Source organism: Castor canadensis, chromosome 11 (assembly GCF_047511655.1).
Source record: "Castor canadensis chromosome 11, mCasCan1.hap1v2, whole genome shotgun sequence".
Lineage (NCBI taxonomy): Eukaryota > Metazoa > Chordata > Mammalia > Rodentia > Castoridae > Castor > Castor canadensis.
Window position 1 is genome coordinate 11,469,933 of NC_133396.1, and position 20,566 is coordinate 11,490,498.

Below are 20,566 nucleotides of genomic sequence, written 5' to 3' on the forward strand. Positions count from 1 at the left end.
AAGTGCTGGGTGTCTTTTGGAAATAAATTTTATGACCTTTCTTTTACTAATGTTGTAAATGTGAAATGTAATCAGCATTTATTCTTTGAGTATGATGCCTTAGCCAGAAGGATTTTGTAAGTTTACTAACATCTGCTCCCCAGCTCTACACATGCAGCTGGTTCCTTTTTCTGTGTAATGTTCTAAGCTCTTTAACTCCTAATTCTCCTACACTATGATTTTTTTAAATTCCTACTTAAAGCAGTTCCCTTTTACATTCAGGAACTGAATTTTGCAGAATGCGTAATGTTTTTAAAGAATGCAGATGTTTCTAGCACAGGCTTAAACATTATAATAGCATGAAAAAAATTTAAAAGTCAAATAAGCAGTAGACACAGCATAAAAATGTTGTTGGGATGTACCAATCCCAGTTTCCAGTGTTAACATGTTTGAAGAATTTTTCATCTATTAAACTCTTATTTAAAATTACCCAATTTTAAGAAGAAAAAAAAAGCTCTGAAGAAAGAAAGAGAAGGCCTATAGTTTCATCTGTGCCTTATTAATGATTTCTTTTATGACCTTAGATAAACTCAGGAACTAATAAGAGGGATTATCGCTTTCTTATTAATGAAATGAGAAGCTTGGATTTATGTACATTATAGTCTTGTTAGATTGAATACTGTTTCTTAATAAATACTTCATACAAATTTGAACAGACCACATCTAAAGGAAGACAGTGTGAAAATACAAAGGTTACCATAATTTATATCAGTTTAAGTAAAGAAATCATGAATTGGAATAAGAAGAATGTGACATCCCTGATGGAATTAAGTAATTTCTATTTTCTTCCACTAAGGAGAATAGAGGTGTTGCTGGCAGAGATCCTTTAGAATTAGCAAACACTTGATGCTTATAGATTACTTGCATGGCTAGCAACTGTTATGTTTTCTGCCAGTTCAATAATCAGTACCCCTTGGTAATAAATAAATCTGCAAAACAACATTTAATTTAGCATTTTCACCTTAGAGATGTTCTTATGCATTTTCTCCCCAAATATAATAATGTTCTTGGCAATGCAATAGCAGAAAAACATTGGAAATAATCTATATGTCCATGAGCAGCAGACCTTGAGGGTGTGCCCATACAATGAAATATTATACAGCAGTCTATAACACTGTTAACATTGACTAATAAAGGCAAGTTATAGAAGAATGCCTGCAATGTGATGCACTTTGTACCGTGTTCATACTAAGTGCAAGCATTCAGAGCTGATACCTAACCTGTGGGCACCAACAAGGCCAGGCCATTGTTTACAGTCATTTTACTGGTTGTACCATCCTATCCCATTGGTTGGTGGCTATACCAGCATTCAGTATTTATCACCTATGTATGACAAAGGCAATCAAAATGCATGGGTATTTTAAATAGCCCATTTAGAAAAGCAGGTATCAGACTGGGAAAAAAGTAGAGAATTGTGGTTGCATTAAGTGTGCAGAGCAGGCTTCTGACATATTTATCAATATTATAGTTATTAAGATATGAGGGTAAACATGATATACTTCAGGTGATTTGTACATGTAAGATATTTCTTAATAAAGTTAAAATAATTTAAATAACTTTTTGTGTTTACTTAGGCTCTCCTGGTGCTTAATCTATGCTGGTTTCATCTTCATTATTTCCATATTCATTGCGACTGTCATAACATCCAGTGAAATCATAGTCATGACCGGCTTCCTCGTCATATTTACACTCTTTTTCTTATTTGGCTTCTCTTTGGTAAGTTCATACATTCATTACCATTTTTTTCTACTTAGGTCTTAGCTACATGTGGCAAATTATTAGTGCCCTGGTAGGTTAGTAAATCACTTATTCTGTGTCATGTGTGTTTGCTTGAGAAAATTTCTATGGATGTGAGAAAATGATGTCAAACCAAGAAAGATAGGATCTCCCTTTTTTATGAAGGCCCAAATGAATGAAATTATGCATCCAAAACGATTTTGATTCTAGAAATACTCGACTTTTTTTATTAATTTATTCACATGTGCATACATTGTTTGGGCCATTTCTTCCCCTGTCCCCTGCCCCCTCCCAGGCTCAGGCTGGCCTCAAACAGCAATCATCCTGTCTTTCCCTCCTAAATACTGGGATTGTAGGAATGTACCACCACAGCACCTGCCCTGTTTAGGGTTCCTATGTATCTGATATATCTTTTTCCCACTCTTTACTTTTAGCAGTGAGGTAGGTTTCTTGAAGGCAGAATATAATTGGGTCTTAATTTATTTAAATTCATTCAACCAGTGTATGCCTTGTAATTGGTGAGTTTAATCCATTTACATTCAAGGTTGTTAACACCTTTCTGTCATTTTTAATTGTATTCTTGCTTTGCATATTTTTTGTCCCTCTCTGCCTCTTTTATTATTTATTTTGTGATTTGGTAGTTTTCTGACATGCTAAGTTTTAATTCTCTTCCTTCTCTTTTGTGTATCTGTTCTACTCAGGATTGTACTTGCATGTATTTTGATGTTTGTAGTCATCATTCTTTCATTACAGAAGTATTTCTTATAGGGTTGGTCTGGTAGTGATGAATTCCTGCTTATCTGGGAAAGACGTTTATTTTTCTTTCAGTTTCAAAGGATAATTTTGGTGGGCATAGTATTCTTGGTTGGCAGGTTTTTTAATTTCAGTATTAATATATCTTCCCATTTTCTACTGCCATGTAAGGTTTGTGCTGTAAGTCTGGTGTGCCCTCTTTTACATATGACTCAACACGTTAGTCTTGCTATTTGGGGATTCTCTCATTACCTTGTACCTGTGACACTTTGACTACAATATTCCTTAGTGAATGTCTGTTTTGGTGCAACCTAGCCAGTATGTCTTTTGAACTTTTTAAATCTGAATATTCACATCTCTTTGATAATTTGGGTAGCTTTCACCTATTATTTTGTGAGATAGGTTTTCAATAACTTTTCCCTTTTCTTCATGTTCTGGAATTCCTGCTCTGCATGTATTTGGTCACTTAACAACGTCCCTCAGGTCTCATAGGCTTCCTTCATTCTTTTTAATTGTTTTTATTGCTTTACATTTGACTGTTAATTTGTTGAACTGGTTTCAAGTATTAAAATCCTTTCTTCTGCTTGATCTAATTTGCTGTGGAAGCTTTCAATTGTATTTTTTATTTCATCAATTGAAATTCATACCTCTACTAATTGGTTATTTTTTAAACTTTCTGTCTCTTTGGTGAATTTCTCAATTCTTTGTGTTGTTTATCTGCATTCTCCTGCATCTCACATAGTTTCTTTGGAATCATTATTTTAAATTATTTTTCAGGCACCTCATAGTTTTCCTTTAAATTGAGATCTATTTCTAGAGAATTTTTGTTCTTCTTTGGAAGTGCCATGTTTCATTCTTGTGTCCTTTTATTGATGTCTGCTCATCTGGTATGACATGAATTCAGTCTTATGAAGTGAAGTCCTGAAGGTAAAGAACACAGATGGGCCCTTCTCCTTGTCCCCAGGGAAAAGCTTGAATGCTGCAGAGGCTCTTTGAACCTGCAAATGCAGTCCCAGAGTTGTGGGATAGCTAGATCTGAATTCCCTAGATCCCACCAGTCATGTGCAGGTATTGGTAAGGGTTGCGGTCTCTGCTTGCTGGGTTTGTGTAACTGTGGCGTTTTGTCAGGAGCCTTCCCAATGGTCAATGGGTGAAACAAGGACCTTGCAACAATGTTGTCCACTGTCCCAAGGTTGGGGTGTTATGAGCTCTCCCACAGATCATGCTGAGAAAGTGAAGGCACTGGTGCAGATCTGGGTTTACAGACTTGGGTAAAACCAGGGTTTTGTACTGGTGGCTGCACTCTTGAACCTGTGTTCTGGGAAGGAGATCCTCATCAATTTCCATGGCACAAGCACAGGTGAATCTCAGGCTTATGGCCATGATAGCCAGTGGTCATGAAGTTGCAGCATTTCTGGATGGAAGTTGTTTCCCACTCTGTGATGTGTTCATAAGCCCAAGTCTTCTGGCGGGAACCATGACTCCCTAAGATAAGTTAGAGCTGTTGAGAGAGTTTGAGTTCTCATGGTTGGATAAAGTCCAGAGTAAGTACCTTTGTAGCAGAGAAGTCACTTTTAGACTAAATCCTCAAACTGGATTTAAAGAATGTAAGAACTATGAGTTTCTCTTGCATTTAGGACTGCCTTTCTGCTGTTATTATTGGGATTGTTTGAATTTTCTGGCTGCTTGCCTTATGCTTTCGGGCGAGGTTCCCTGCTTCCCATGGGGAGCCAGAGTTGAAGTTGGGAATTGCTTTGCTCTTTTTGTAGCGCTGTCTTTTTTATTCTAATGCTGTTGAGGATTTCCCCTTACTTCTCTACTGACCCAGAATTATTCCTTCCCTTCACTCCTTGGAATATAGTTTCTTTTTTTGTCTCTTTGACACCTCTCTGGCAGTCTTGCAAAGGTACTTCTAATAGTCCATCTTGGCTCCTCCTCCCAGACTTTTCTAGATGATTATTCAGTATGTTCTTGAGGGATGGACCTATCATTCTCCCTGTAAAGGTCCTGATCACATTGAAGCCATCCAAAATAGCTCTTCTTCCTTCAATTCACTGTTCTCACCCTTCTCTGAACAGCCTCTGATTTCCCCACATTCTAAGATGTTTTCAGAGGTTATATGAATAGATGCCCTGTTTAGTACATTAATTTTGCTTCATCCAGTTTTTCCAAGTCTGTATTTCTACCTTGTTTTCAGATCTTCCAGTTTCTTTAAAGGTTCTTATTTAAAAAGGGTTGAGCAAGAAGAGAATCATTATACCTTCATACTTACATCACTGTCTTACTGATAAATATCTTTGTGATATACAGAGCCTCATGTTAGTGTACTAGAATAGATTCTCAATGAACTGAATACATACAACAGCTAAATGTCTTCTCTCTTTCAGATAGCTTTAGCATTCCTGATGAGTGTTTTGCTACAGAAGGCCGTCCTCACCAATTTGCTTGTGTTTCTCCTTACCCTTTTTTGGGGGTGTATGGGATTCACTGCATTTTACAGACAACTTCCTTCATCTCTGGAGTGGATTTTGAGTATTTGTAGCCCCTTTGCCTTTACTTCTGGAATGACTCAGGTAAAAGCATAGTTAATTTGGTTATTGTTGAACTTTCAAAAGTATTGGTACTTCAAAACCCTTTAGTCAACACTACCTTAAACCAAGAGATTTTATTCTTAGCAAGTTTTCTACTATACAGCTGCTATTACATTGTACAAATCTTGTCATCTCATAAGTAAATTTAAATAAAAAAATTTCTCAGAATTTTACCTCTCAGATGTATTTTCATTTTGAGGTATTCTAGTTTTGTTCTATATAAAATATTTTCTCTTATTTTCATTTATATAATGAAGCATACTGCTAATTTATTAAAATTGCTGTGTAAAGCTAAAAACATTTTATTTTATAAACTATGACTCAAATATGAAAAACTTTCAAAACATAAATATACAGCTTAATAAATAATTATAAAACAAATCAAAGTACCCAGGAACCAAATTAAGAAACAGAATGTTGCATCCACTCTGAAGCATCTCTAAATACTCCATCCAACTAAATGTGTTTTATGACAATTACTTCCTTGTTTTTCACTATCAGCTACATTTACGTTTATAAATAAATTTTTTTAGTTTTGTCTATTTTTAACTTTAAATAAGTGATATTACATAAAATGTGTTTTTGAAAATTTGTCCTTTTTTCACTTAACATTATGTTTTTAGGTATCATTCAGACTTTTGTGTGTAGCTTGTAGTCCAGTGTTGTGTAGTTTTCTACTGTGTGACTATCAATTTTCTTATCCATAAATGAAAAGAGTTTTCAGTTTTTGACAAGTTTTAATAAAGCTGTTACAAATATTCATGTACATGTTTCCTACTGTACATATTCTGTTTGGTATATATATAGGAATTGAATAGTGGGGCCCTGTTAGCATACACAAACCTTAATCTTAGTAGCTGCCACCAAATATTTTTCCAAAGAGGCTGCATGAGTTTATTGTTACACCAGTGATGTTTCAGTATTCTAGATTTTCTAAATGCTCACCAGCATTTGGTATTGTCAGTTTGCCTAGTTTTAGCCATTCAGTCAGCTTTGCAGTGATTTATTATTGTGGTTATTAATCCAGATCTTTCCCTTATTTTCCTACTGAGTTTCTATATATTTTTCTTATTACTTTGCAAGCATTCATGGTACATGCTGGATATCAGACATTTCAAAGTTATCTGTTACTAACTTTTAAAATTTCTTAATTTTTTATCTTAATGATAATATTTATGATTGGAGGTTCTTAATTTTGATAAAGTTCAGTTTGTCAAGTTTTCCTTTTATGCAGAATGCTTCTGTATCAACTAAAGAAATTATTGTGTACACTAAGTTTTTGATATTTAAATTGTTATTTCTAAATATTTATTATTAATGTGAGAGATATGACTGGTTTCTACACATTAATGTTGCATCCAGCATTCTTGCATGTTAAATTATATTACTAAATCTATAACACTATATCTGATGTTGTTACATACACACATATATATCAAGAATGCTACTTATATTAAGTATATAGTATTCTTGTTATGTTATTAAACATTAAATATTTTTCTGAGTTTTATTTTAGAATTAGGTATTGTGTGATCTGTAAGTAATGATGATTTCTCTCGTTCCTATTGTAGTGCTTATGTCTTTTGTTTATTTTTCCTGCCTTACCGCACAAATCAGGACATCTAGCACAACAAACACTGAATAGAAATGCAAGCAAAGGAAAATCTTTAAACATCTTACTATTAAAAAGAAAGCATGATGCTTTGTGCTGGTCTTTATGATCTAATTAATCAGATTAAGAAGGATTTCTTAGTTTGTGAAGAAATTTTCTTTATTATGAGTAGTTACTGAATTTTCTCAAATATTTTTACTGCATTTAGAAACTTAATCATATCATTTTCCTTTTCTATCTGTTGTATGTTGAATTGATTAACAAGTTGATTGATTTTCAAATGTTGACCAGTCTTGCATTCCCCTCAAAATCAATGAACCAATAAAGAAATGGACAACTGAACCAAACAGAACTTTTTCAAAAGAAGAAATTCAAATTGCCAAAAAACACATGAAAAAATGCTCACCATCTCTGGCTGTAAAGGAAATGCAAATCAAAACCACACTAAGATTCCATCTCATCCCTGTTAGAATGGCTATCATCAAAAACACCACCAACAACAAATGTTGGTGAGGATATGGGGAAAAAGGAACCCTTATACACTGCTGATGGGAATGCAAGCTAGTGCAACCACTCTGGAAACAATATGGAGGCTTCTTAAAAAACTAAACTTAGATCTGCCATATGATCCAGCAATCCACTCCTAGGGATAAACCCAAAGGAATGCAACACAGGTTACTCCAGAGGCACCTGCACACCCATGTTTATTGCAGCACTATTCACAATAGCCAAGTTATGGAAACAGTGAAGATGCCTCAGTACTGATGAATGGACTAAGAAAATGTGGTATTTATACACAGTGGAATTTTACTCAGCCACGAAGAAGAATGAAATCTTATCATTCCGCAAGTAAATGGATAGAACTGAAGAACATCATCTTAAGTGAAGTTAGCCAGGCTCAGAAAGCCAAAAATTGTATGTTCTCCCTTATATGCAGACTTTAGATCTAAAACAAATGCAGTAATATTATTAGACTTGGATCACACGCTAAGGGGAGAGCACACACAGGAGGTATGGGGATAGGTAGGAAACCCAAAACTTAAAAGTATTTGATGTCCCCACTGCAGAGGAGCTAGTACAGTAACCTTAAAATGACAGAGGTCAATATGGGAAGGTGACCAGGAAGTAGTGAAGAGGTCTGGTAGAGATGATTCAATTCAGGTTGTAATACACTTGTGCATGGAAGCAATGCTAGGAATCTCTCTGTATAGCTATCCTTATCTCAACTAGCAAAAATGCCATGTCTTTCTTATTATTGCTTATGTCTTCTCTTCAACAAAATTGGAGAAAAGGGCAGACAGGTTCTGCCTGGAAGCCAGAGGGGTCAGGTGGAGAGGGAGGGGGTGAGGGGCAGGGGGGAGAAATGGCCCAAACAATGTATGCACATATGAATAAATGAATTAAAAAAAGCAAAAAAAGTTTTCATGAAACTTTAACAGTTTAATATAAATTGAGAAATTGTATAGTGTGTCTGAGGATGGACTGGACTTTGGAGCTAGACTTCTTAAATTATGATTTCAGCTTTGTCTCTGCTCATTATGTGAATCTTGGCTTTGACTAGTGAAACCACTCAACTTTGCTGTGCCTCAGTTTCATTAAATATAAAGTGCAGTAAAAATAACAAGCTTCCTTTAGAGATTTATGGTGAAGATTAAATGGGATAATACAAAAGGCACTTCAAATAGTGCCTAGAACATAGTAGCTATTATTATATGGCAAAGTTATAAATGTTTATTTGCAGTAATAAGTTTTAAAAGACATATAGTCTCTCAATATCCTATTAGATATTTCAAATAGTTTCTTATATTCTTTCTAAAAATTGCACATAATTTGTTGCATCACATACTCTGTAATGTTGCAATGACTTAATGAAAACAAGTAAATGAGTGAATTTAAATTCCATATTAGAACATGGCATTTTTTAGATCAGTGTTTCCTTGTAATATGCCTTTGGTCACTATAAAATAGAAATATTTTAACTAATACCTTTGTTTACTTATATATTTGTCTAATAACTAAGAAGAGTTTCTTAAGAAACATAGTTAATAAACTAGTAATTCTTGTTGCTATGCCAAACAATTTATTTATGAATTTGAACATTTGGGGTTTTTTTGTTTGAATTTCAGATTATTCGCCTGGATTATAACTTGAATGGTGTGATTTTTCCTGATCCTTCAGGAGACTCATATATAATGATAGCAACATTTTCCATTTTGTCTTTTGATGGTCTTCTCTACTTGTTATTAGCATTATATTTTGACAAAATCTTACCCTGTAAGTAAGTTGCTTTTTCTCTGAACTTTATGGTTATTGATTTCATTGGAGAGTTTTCATTAAGGTTATATAAATATGTTTGCACAAGTAAAGAAGAAATATTTCTAATCTCAGACCAAATGAATCATTTTTTTCTACTTCATGGTTTTAATAGTCTAAAGAAATTTTTATGTAGAAACAATTTTTTGCTGACTTTAATATAATAAAAATTATAATTATATAATGATAATTATAAAATATGCAATTATAAGTAATTAAATTATGTTATTTTTCAAGTATCCCTGAAAATATTTTGAAAGTGTGATAATAAGGATTTGCATCACAACCAGCTGAAATGAATTTGTTCTTACTACGGTGTGGATAGCAGTATGGAAATACTTCCTAATAAATAGTGGATCAGCATTAGTCTTAATATTTTTTATTCTAAAAACTTTTATTAGCATATATTCATTGTATGGGGGGAGATTTGTACTGACAATTCTGATTAATCTTATATTGTACATTATTTATATTATATCATCTCTCCCTCTCAGCCCCCTCCCCACCCTACTTAAAGCAATTGCAAGAGGTTTTTTAGTTCTGTTTCATATAGATATATGAAGTCCATCAACCATATATCATCACCTTTCTTCACCCTCTCCCCTCCCATTAGTACTCCACCCCCCCACACACACTGCACCTACTTTACTGTCCTGGTTTTCATAATTAATATTTGAGTTGACATTTGAAGGAATGTCTCAATGTATGCCCACTATGGGTGTGCTTTACTTTGGCCTGTTCAATCCCTTTGAATACTCTCCCTTATCCCTTTACCTCCTACCCCATTTTTCAACAGCTTTTAGTGCACATCCTTATATCCTCTACCTTCACATCTTATGTTATGTGATATTACTGATGCTCTATCATTCTCTTTTCTTTCCCTCTTTCCTGAGTTCTATAGAGTAGCTCCACTGTTACAAGCATGTTCTACCTCTGAATTGTATACAATCATGCTTGTTTTGTGTCTATGTTTGTCTTTGGATCTATCTTACTCATGTGAGAGAAAACATGCCTCTTTTGTGTTTCTGATCCTGGATAACTTCACTTAGCATGATGTCCTCTAATTGCATCCATTTACCTTCAATAGTCATAATACGTATATTTTTTAGTCTTAATATTTTTGACATATTGCTTATATTTATAAAGTGTATTAATTATGTGACTGAACTTTCTCTATATTGTAAACAACCAAAAAAGTTCACATAGCCCAGAATTTCTTCACACAGATGAGAATCAGAATGCTTTTACAATGCATGATTTTATTCTTTCATTTTATGTACTCCTCCCTCTGAGGCTATAGTTAATGTTGTATTATATGTTCTTATGTATTTATGTATATTCCTGTACTTCTGTTATTTATGGTTTATATCCAAAGACCATTATTAACAAATACTACTCATTTTAATTTTTATTTCCTTTAAAAATTTTTTAATTTTTATTAGTATGTATCAATTTTACAATGTAAGGACCATGACTGTGATATTTTATGCTTGCATATAATGCACTTTGATCACATTCGCTCTATTTATTACTCTTTCTTATTCCCCTGACCTGTTTATTTTTCACAATTTTTATGGGTTTCATTATGATTTTCATATGTACATACAATGAACTTTGATTGTATTCACCCTGACACACCCTTTCTTGTCCCTTCTGCCTCCTGCTGTTGCCCCCTCCCTACTGCATCCCCTGCTTTACATCAAGTATTTTTAGATCTAGATTTCACATATGAGAGAAAACGTGATATTTGTCATTCTGAGTGTCGTTTATGATTTATTTCACTTAACATGATGATCTTTAGTTCCATTCGTTTTCCTGCAAATGACATAATGTCATTCCTTTTTATAGCTGAATAATGCTCCATCACATGTATATATACCACATTTTCTTTATCCATTCATCTCTTGTTGGTCACCTATACTGATTTCCCATCTTGGTTATTTCAAATAGTGCTGCAATAAACATGGTATCTCTATTGTATGATAACATATGTTCTTTGGTATATGGCCAGGAGTGGTATGGCAGGATCATATGGTAGTTACATTTTTGGTTTTTTGAGGAACCTCCACACTGATTTCTACAGTGATTGTACTAATTATCATTTCTACTGTAAGAGTATAAGTTCCTTTACCCCTGCATCCTCACCAGTATTTGTTATTTGTTTCTTCAATGATTGTCTTATTGACTGAACTGACATAGACACTTGGTGTGGCTTTGATTTGCATTTCCTTTATGGCTAAGCTGTGGAGCATTTCTTCATGTATATATATTGTCCATTTGGTGCTTTTTTGACTATTCATTTTTTAAATGAGGAAACAATTAAGCTGTTACCATATTTATCTTGGAAAAATATAACTTCTCCATGTGTTATAAACTTTAGTATTAACTTCCATTCTAGTGTGATGGTCAAATTATTAAGTTCACAAGCATGTCTATAATTATTTTTGTGCTATATTAAAGTGATGTTTTAGCAATTATTTTGTTTCATTCATTTTTATAAATACCTTTTAGATCACATTTTATTCAAACCTTTGATTTATATGTTGTTGAACATTATACTATATTAACTTTTTCAATATTATTTCCTTTGACTTTTCACGGATTATTTCATTATCAGATTTTCTCTTGAATAATAGGAAGTTAGAAGGAAAATGTCTAAAAAGTCATGCATATAATTGTGAGCCAGGCTTATTTGCTCATTGTATTAATATTACCAATCTGATATTTTATTGCCTTGATTATTATTAGATGGGAATGAGCGCCATTATTCTCCATTGTTCTTTCTGAATTCCTCATGTTCCCAACACCAAAGGATTAATAATAAGGTTCTTGAGAAAGATGAGGATCCTGACCCTCCCTCTGATGATTATTTTGAACCCATAGCTCCTGAATTCCAAGGAAAAGAAGCCATCAGGTAATCATACTTATAGTTACACTAATACATGAGTGAAGGCTTACGAATTGCTAACCAACAGCAACAAAGTGAGCCTGAGGAAAATATTAAGGGGAAGAAACTTGTGAATTTACATTACTTTGAACTGTTCCACTGCCATCGCCATGAATTTCTTCTAACTACTACTTGAAAGGAAAACTCCCTTTGATTATTACCTCCATATAATGTTACCTGTCATACTCCATCCTGTATGCCTTTCTGCTTTTCTTATGTTCCACCTCTCCTTTATACTTGCAATTTTCATTTTCTGAACCCCCTCCTTCTGTAGTTTCATCCAGCTTATGTGGTATATTGGAAGCAAGAAATTCATAATTAGAACCTCTTAGATCCTAATACCACACTTCTTTTTCAATTGATGGGTAATCTGGGGAAAATGACAGAGTTTCTCTGAGTCTCAGTGTCTGCTATAAAATACAAGGAACATCTTCATAGGGTGGTTATAGGATTTGGATGTAACAGAAGCACTTAAAATACCTATGTTCTGCACCGTACCTCAGAAGGTGAGAATCTGAATCCAAGTATTATGGGTTTTAAAGAGTCCTATAGATTTTTCTACTAAGTTTGCAATGAAGTTAAAGAATTATAACTTTAACTATTAACCACTTATTTACTTAGGAAATGTTTGTATAGTGGTTACTGTGTACCAATGTACCAGACTGCACTTAATTCTCCCAGAAACATATACAGCAGGAGCTTTTCCTCATACTACAAATGAGAAACCTAAAATACTGAAAGGTTAATTCCTTTGCCCAGTGTCACACAACTTATAACTGGGACCTGGGATTGAAATCCAGGCAGTCTGGCTCTAGAATCTATTCTCTTAACATCTGGCTATCATTGAGATGTCAGGAAGCAAAGGAAAATGAATAAATAGGGAACCATCACAAGGAAGTGAAGTTTTCTAACCTTTTTCTCTTATAAACAATGCTGCAGGGAACATCCTTATAAGAATAAGCTAGATGAAATGATGCCTTATGTATATGCATGTTCATGTATGTGACTTTATGACTATGTGTTGCATATGCATGTATACATATGTGTGTGTGGCACATCTATTCATCTAGCAGAGAAAAACAAAGAGCTTTAGGCCTTGTGCAGTATGTGACAGATGGTTTGATGGTATTGACATATAACACGTGAGGCATTGAGTGCTGAAATATGTCATTGTAGAGACCATGAGAGGCTGCTTCATGTTGTACAAAGGAACCTGGACTTTCCTTATGAGGCTCATGAGGAAATTCTAAGGAATGTTGAGAGTGAATAAAACAATTTAAAAGATAAACTATCCTATTTTCCCTGTGGAACATGAACTCTCTAAGGGAATAACCTGGAGGTAGAGAAAAAAATTGGAAGCAGTAGACAAAAAATTTGGTAAGGGAGTAAATAAGAATGATTATAATTAGTGTGGGGAAGAAAGGCCTACGACTAGAATGATTTTAGAGGTAAATTTTACAACATATTATAACTGGTTAGATGAATGACAAGTCTGAATAAGAATTAAGAAGAAAATAGGTGAATGTCCTTAATGCTAAGTAAGACCCAAAATGGTAGAGGGATGGGTTTATGTGGCAATGAAATGAGTCTGTTCAGGATGTGCAGCTTGAGAGCAGTTACTTTTCAAGCATGGCTTCACATTAGATTGTGTCCTAATTGTCAGTCTTTACCCCAGATCAGTTAATGTGAGTCTAATATAAACCTTTGAGGGTTGTTCTCAGACATCTATTCCCTTTGGATTCCAATGTGTACTAAGTTTGGTAGTAACAGATTTAGAGGAAGGCAGGAGAGAGAACCCTGTGGAACACCAAAAAGATGAGTCTGGTGAAAGAAGAGGGTCTTATTGGAAAACATAAAAGGGACATTTTATAAAAAGGAAGAAAACCAGTGAAGTGGGATGTAGACATTTTCAACAAAGAGAAAGTCATCAATAGTGACTAATAATTCAATAAGCAAGGATAGAGAAAACATCTGTTGCATTTGGTAATTAGGAAGCCACAAATAATTTCAGAATGAAGAGGTTCACAAGAGTGGCTGGTCCAGAGTGCAAGTGAGGAGGAAATAAAAGGTAAGAAAGAGAAAATGGCAAGATTACTAACATTTTTTGGACAATTATGTAAAGTAAGGTGGGAACTCTTTTGATCATTATCTACAGCAGAGTTACAGTGCCGAGAATCTATTAGAAAACTATGAAAGATGCAAGTGACAAACGTCTAATTATGAACATAACTTGAAGGGATGGAAGTGACAGTTTAAGATTCCATGAGAATGAGCTAATCTCAATGGGGAAAGAATTTCTAGTGTTCTAAAACTAGCAAAGAAAGTGAGGATAATCACAGAACATTCTACTTTTCTATCTAAAATGTTGGTAGCTTAATTTTCACTTTCTAGAGTGACTGCTTTTTTTTGATCAGTGGGAAATGATTAATTGAAAACAAGCCCTTGTTTTTCTGAATAGTTTTGGTATGCTGTCCTTTACTTCACATAAAGTTGCATCTGTAGCTCTAACTAGTCTATTCACAATCTGGGTATTTTTATCACTGGTTGGCTAAGTAAGTATACTTTATTATTTCAGAATCAGAAATGTTAAAAAAGAATATAAAAGAAAGTCTGGGAAATTGGAAGCATTGAAAGGTAATGAAAAGTACTTTATTGTTTCATTGACTTTATTACCAAAATGGGAAAATTTCAATATGCATAATTAAAAATATTACAGCAGCAATACATAACTAACTAATGACAACAGCAAGCTCACGGAGGACTTTGTGTGTTCTGGGAGCTGTTCTAAGTGATTTACATGGATTTTTCTCGTAAATTTTATGAAAATTATAGCAATAATTCACTTAACTTTGCAGATGAGGAAACTGAGGCCTACGTTTCATTTTTGCAATGATAAGTGTCAGTTCCAGGATAGCCAGTGTCACATTCTCCTGACCCTTGACAACACTGTGTATTTTCCATTTAAAAACAACAAATAAAAGTTATTAATATGCTTTTTAGTTTCCCCAATATTGTTCATTACATAATTCATCTTTTTTGATGAATTTTATTAATATTTATTTCTATGATTATTTTCATCCATTTTAGACTTCTGTTAGTCACTGTATTCTGCATCATTAAAGTATCATTTTAATTGCTATATGTATTTCACTGATTTCACTGATATCAGTTACATTACTTAAGTTTTTACATCTCTTCGTGTATTCTTTTGGCAATTAAGAAAGTATTGAATATTATGTATTTAAACACCTGTTTAGTTTCCCATGAAACTTAATTGACTTGTCCTTTGTTTAAGACCAGCCCTGTCTAATGCTCTTCTGTTTGTAATGCTGTATATTTTACTAAAAACAGACTTGCACTTTGACATATATGAAAGTCAAATCACAGCAATTCTGGGTCACAGTGGAGCTGGCAAATCTTCACTACTAAACATCCTTAATGGATTGACTATTCCAACAGAAGGTAAGCAAAAAGAAATTTCTCAAAGGCAAGATATATGGTAAGAGAACATGCTCATATATTTTAAATTTTATGGCCTCAGAGACATAATGTTTATCAAAAGTTGTTTTCCAAAACTATATGATTTTGAATATAGTTCCTACATCCCCAATTTCTTGAAAATCATCTTTATTCCATTGTGTGATATTTCAGAGGAAATGTATACTACTATAAATATGTATTAATAGTATTTAGTAGTTGCTAACAAATTATGAACTCATATTTTAGATTCTTATGAATATATCCCAATATTTTCTTGAATAAGAGCCCCAAATGTTAATAAAATATATGATCTTGCAAGCATTAAATTATTCCTAACTTCTATTCTTAGGATCAGTCACCATCTATAACAAAAATGTCTCTGAAATGAAAGATTTGGAGGAAATCAGAAAGATAACTGGTGTTTGTCCTCAGTATAATATTCAGTTTGACACACTCACTGTGAAGGAAAACCTCAGCCTGTTTGCTAACATAAAAGGGATTCATCCACAGGAAGTGGAACAAGAGGTAGGTGGGCATGTTTGGATCCATTGAACTACGAACATTTACTAAATTAAATCTTGACCACATAATTTTCTTCAGTGATTTATCTGCCTCATTATGAATAAAATATAGGCAAGGAAGTCCTATAAAGTATTTGTTTTATAGCTGTTATATTATATAAATATGAATAAGTTTATATTTTAAGCTTTATATATTTTCTTGTATAGGTACAACAAATTTTATTGGAATTGGACATGCAAAATATTCAGGATAACCTTGCTGGATATTTAAGTGAAGGACAGAAAAGAAAGCTGACCTTTGGTATTGCCATTTTAGGAGATCCTCAAGTAAGTAAGATTATGTATGTGGAGGACAGCAAATTCTCAATAAAAAGTCAAATTCTTTACTACTAAAAGTGGTAGAGCTTCCATTGCAGTGTATCAAGAGAGAGCCTGATATGCTTAACCATGAATAGGTACATTGGATATGATTGCATATTTATTTATTTATTGGCTTTTATTTATTATTTTCAATGCTATTATGTGGAAATAGTTAACTTGGAAGAGAGTCATATTTTTCTCATCTTCATCCTTTGTAGGTTTTGCTCTTGGATGAACCAACTGCTGGGTTGGATCCATTTTCAAGGCAGCAAGTGTGGAGCTTCCTGAAGGAACGTAGAGCAAATCATGTGATCCTCTTCAGTACCCAGTTTGTGGATGAGGCTGACATGCTAGCTGGTAATTGTTGGTTTAATCTCAGTGTCACAATGAAAAATTTGGGAGTTTTAGATGTAAGAGCCTTGCGCTCCTTACCTTGGTATGCCTATTATCCATAGCAGTCTAGCAGATGGCAAGAATCTGCTCCTACTATGGAGTTCCTTGCTGATTTTACATTTGCAAGGCTGTGACCACTAATGAAAATTGTGATTTTTTTCAGATCATCCATCATTTTAACGTCCACATCTTCTTTAATAAATATTTGTTTGAAAATTATCTACCCATTCTTTAGCATCCAGAATGAAAAATATACTTATATGTAATTTGTGATTTTTTTTCTCTCTCGGGAAGGATTGGAGGGTGCTGAAATAGCTTTGTGTTGATGAGCTCAGAACACATCTATTTCGATGTATGTGTCAAATTTCAAATGTGTAGTATTTGTAGTTATGCCACTAGAACAATTTTTTGGAATTCTGAGTTTCTATTTCTCATCTGTATTTTAAAGAGAGAAGAACTGACTCTGCTAATGTCATTTCTGACATGATTCTTTTTCTCAGATAGGAAAATGATCATGTCCAGTGGGAGACTGAAATGTGCAGGCTCTTCTGCTTTTTTGAAGAGAAAGTGGGGTCTTGGATATCACTTAAGGTAAAGAACTTGGGAAAAGACTAGATATATACATTTTCAATACTGGTACAACAAAAAGGTGGGCAATTATAAAAGAGAACTGGTTTCATGCTTTACCTCTGCTGTATTGGATCAATAAGTGCTTTCTAGACACTTTGCCCATTGTCTTGCCTCTTTGTATATTCATTAATGCTAAGGATGAGCAAAGTGTCAACAGTATGAACTGAGGCTGTCTATTCACCATGGGGCTACTTAATGTACCACTTTTCCAGATGCAGCCTAAACTTCTGTGAAGGTGGTAGGCTTTTTATTCAGCTGATCCACATAATTGTATAATATATTTTCATTCTTTCAGAAGGCTCAAAGGCAAATATTTTCAGAAGCCAGTACCAATAGGGAGTAAATGTGGAGGCAAAGAGTTGTGAGAACTGTGTCCAACAAGATGCTGTATGTATAGACTGAAAGAGATTTAAGAAATAAACCAAAACTATGACTAAACAAAACATGGATGTGGACCACATTTCTGTATTACCTAATAATTTCTAATAGCTACACTTGTCAGATTTAATAATAATTTTCCCTAAGAAGTCTCTACTATCTTTTATCTTCATACATGGTACATAGTTTTAAATACTATGAATATTTATTTGTGCATTTTCAGGTATTCTGAGTTTATCCATCTTCTATGTATGGATGATAAGATTTTCAAACTGTAATTATTTACTAATTTTTTTGTGTTTTATAAAGCCAAGTGAAATAGTGCCTCAAAGGCTAATTATTCAATTAAAAATTCTCTTGTAGTAGCAGTGGAGAAAGTACAATTACTTCTTTTTTCTTTTAAATATTAGTTTATATAGGAATGAAACATGTGATCAAGAGCAAATTACATCCTTCATTAATCATCACATCCCTGATGCCAAATTAAAAACAGAAAACAAAGAAAAGCTTGTGTATACTTTGCCTTTGGAAAGGACAAATAAATTTCCAGGTAATCTTCATATGACTATAATGGAAGGAAATCTGAGAACAAATGTTCACATCATCATCATCATCATCATTATTATTATTTTTTTTAGGATATAATCTTTGTGCAGGAGGGATTCATGTGAAAATTCCAAATCAGTTTATATTGTACATTGGTTAGATCATTCCCACCATCTTAAAGCAATTGCAAGAGGTTTCTTTGTTCTATTTCATATAAGTATATGAAGTCCATCCACCATATATCTTCACATTAATCTTTTGTTATTTAATGGATTCAAATGTTGTGTTAGGTTAAATTATCTGAGAAACAGAAATTGAGGTGAAGACTTGAGTGCAGTGAATTTATTTGGTAGTTGAACCCCTGGAATCCCATCTGGGAATGAAGGAGTAAGAAAGGGAGGGAAGGAAGCCAGGAAGTTTGTATTATCGAGCAGATTACTCTGATAGGCAATTGAAGTACAAAAGCACTGAGAGAAATAAAGGAAGAAGTGTGCCCAGAGTTGTACTACTAGAGGCATGGTAAAGGCAGTGCTTGCTCCCTGTTCTATGTCCATCATTAGATTAGAGACATTTTCAGGGACATTAACTTTCTGGCCCTTGGGCTTGCTCTGAACATGAGTTTAGCATACTTCTAAGGCTAGAAAAAAGAATCTCAGGCATATACATATTTTTAATAAGCAGATTTATTATGCTTAGGTGAGTACAGAAGAGATAAAAGTGGGGCATCAAGGTTTCTATTATGGGTTTCTTTTCGTATTTTAATTTAATTATGTGTGTATTTATTTCACAGAGAGAAACAGCTTATTTATTTTATAAGTGTTCAACATGTTTAGTCAGCCTTCTCAGTAGCAATACCAACATAGGAGTTGTTTAATAAGTAACCCAAAAAATCACTAACTCTTTGTATAATGCAAATTATGTGTCAGGCACTATTCTGACATATATATATCAACTCATTTAATACTCAGAACTGTTCTATTAGATGGATGTTATAATTTTCTTTTTCTTACAAATGAGGAAATATATTCCAGTATCTCCTGTTTTAAGTAGTTTCCTTTTATTTAAACATTTAACTTACTAAATGTTTAACTATCTATACTCTCAGTTTAAATAACTCTTTTGGATGATTTAGTCTCATTCAGCAAAAAACTCAGGAATTCAGATTTTAGCCCCATTCCCAAGTATGGCAGCTTTCTATCCTTGTACCAGCCTGGAAGATGGCATCAGTTGACTATGTTTTTCTGTTCTTGGACTAAGGCCCCACCCAATGATGTACAACTGCCCCAGCTTCTTTTACTGATCAGACAAGGATGATAGGTGGTTATATACTGGTACTGCCAGTAAGGTATACTGCTTAGTCAGAGTCTCTGGTATTTATGTCCCAGTTCATAGAAGGCTCTTTACACAGACTCCAGGGTTCTGCTAGTCTTAATGGCATGCCTAGGTCCATTCCCGGACATGAGATTCCAGGTTTCTTGAATGCTGTATGCATGTCATAGCAAAACACAGTGCTTGCTACAACCTCACTTAGTTCTGCTCAGTAATGATGCTGGCCCATCACCCTTCTCCTGTATTAAAAGTGGCATTTGAAAGTTTTCACCAGAGGCTTACATCCTCATCCAGGAAAAAGATAACTAATAAATGTTTATTGAAAATCCATTATATTAAAGACATTGCTTCAAGTACTAGAAAAATAGCATTAAATTAAGCATATGAAGAATGGGTGCAGTGGCTCTTGTCTATAATTCCAGCTAATTGTCAGGTGGTTCAAGGCAAGCCTGGGCAAAAACTTACTCAGACCTTGTCTCAAATAATAAGCTGGTTGTGTTAGTGTAAGCCAGTAATCACAGCTACACAGGAGGGAGGTGGGAGGATCTCAATCCAAGGCCAGTCTAGGCCTATGTGAAAATAACTAAAGCAAAAAGAGCTAGACACATGGCTCAAGTGTTATAGGGATTGCCTAGCAAGTGCAAGGCCCTGAGTTCAAACCACTCTTATGGAACATATGTTCAACTAGGTGAGGAAAAGTGAACAAATACAATTTACTATATTGTTTGACAAAAAATATAAACAAAGCCACATGAGGTAAAGACTGTTGTAAGGCTAGGGTTTAGATAGAGCAGTCCTAGAAGGCCACAAGAAGAAAATGGTCAAACATCCTCAAGTAGAGGAGAAAAGGCATGCATGGAGGGTAGTTGTGAGAGCACAGAATGGTGAATAGGGGTAGGTAAGGTTATATTGGTAGATGGAGAATGACTCTTATGGA

At 34.1% G+C, this 20,566-nt stretch overlaps 1 protein-coding gene across 5 annotated transcripts in view; it reads left to right on the forward strand.

Annotated features, from left to right (window-relative positions):
• The window catches only part of Abca6 (ATP binding cassette subfamily A member 6), a 68,716-nt gene that overhangs the window by 8,973 nt on the left and 39,177 nt on the right, over positions 1–20,566 (forward strand). For 4 of the 5 annotated variants that reach the window (XR_012438459.1, XM_074045261.1, XM_074045262.1 and 1 more), the window contains 11 exons: positions 1,614–1,755; positions 4,917–5,102; positions 8,859–9,006; positions 11,794–11,959; positions 14,568–14,626; positions 15,344–15,454; positions 15,822–15,997; positions 16,201–16,320; positions 16,572–16,710; positions 17,247–17,337; positions 18,165–18,304. Coding sequence is in view for 4 of the 5 variants with exons in the window: in XM_074045261.1 (XP_073901362.1) it covers positions 1,614–1,755; positions 4,917–5,102; positions 8,859–9,006; positions 11,794–11,959; positions 14,568–14,626; positions 15,344–15,454; positions 15,822–15,997; positions 16,201–16,320; positions 16,572–16,710; positions 17,247–17,337; positions 18,165–18,304 (1,478 nt within the window). In the remaining variant the exon portion in view is untranslated. Of the gene's footprint in view, positions 1–1,613; positions 1,756–4,916; positions 5,103–8,858; positions 9,011–11,793; positions 11,960–14,567; positions 14,627–15,343; positions 15,455–15,821; positions 15,998–16,200; positions 16,321–16,571; positions 16,711–17,246; positions 17,338–18,164; positions 18,305–20,566 lie in introns of those variants that run through there. The other variant, XM_074045263.1, reaches the window with a different exon arrangement.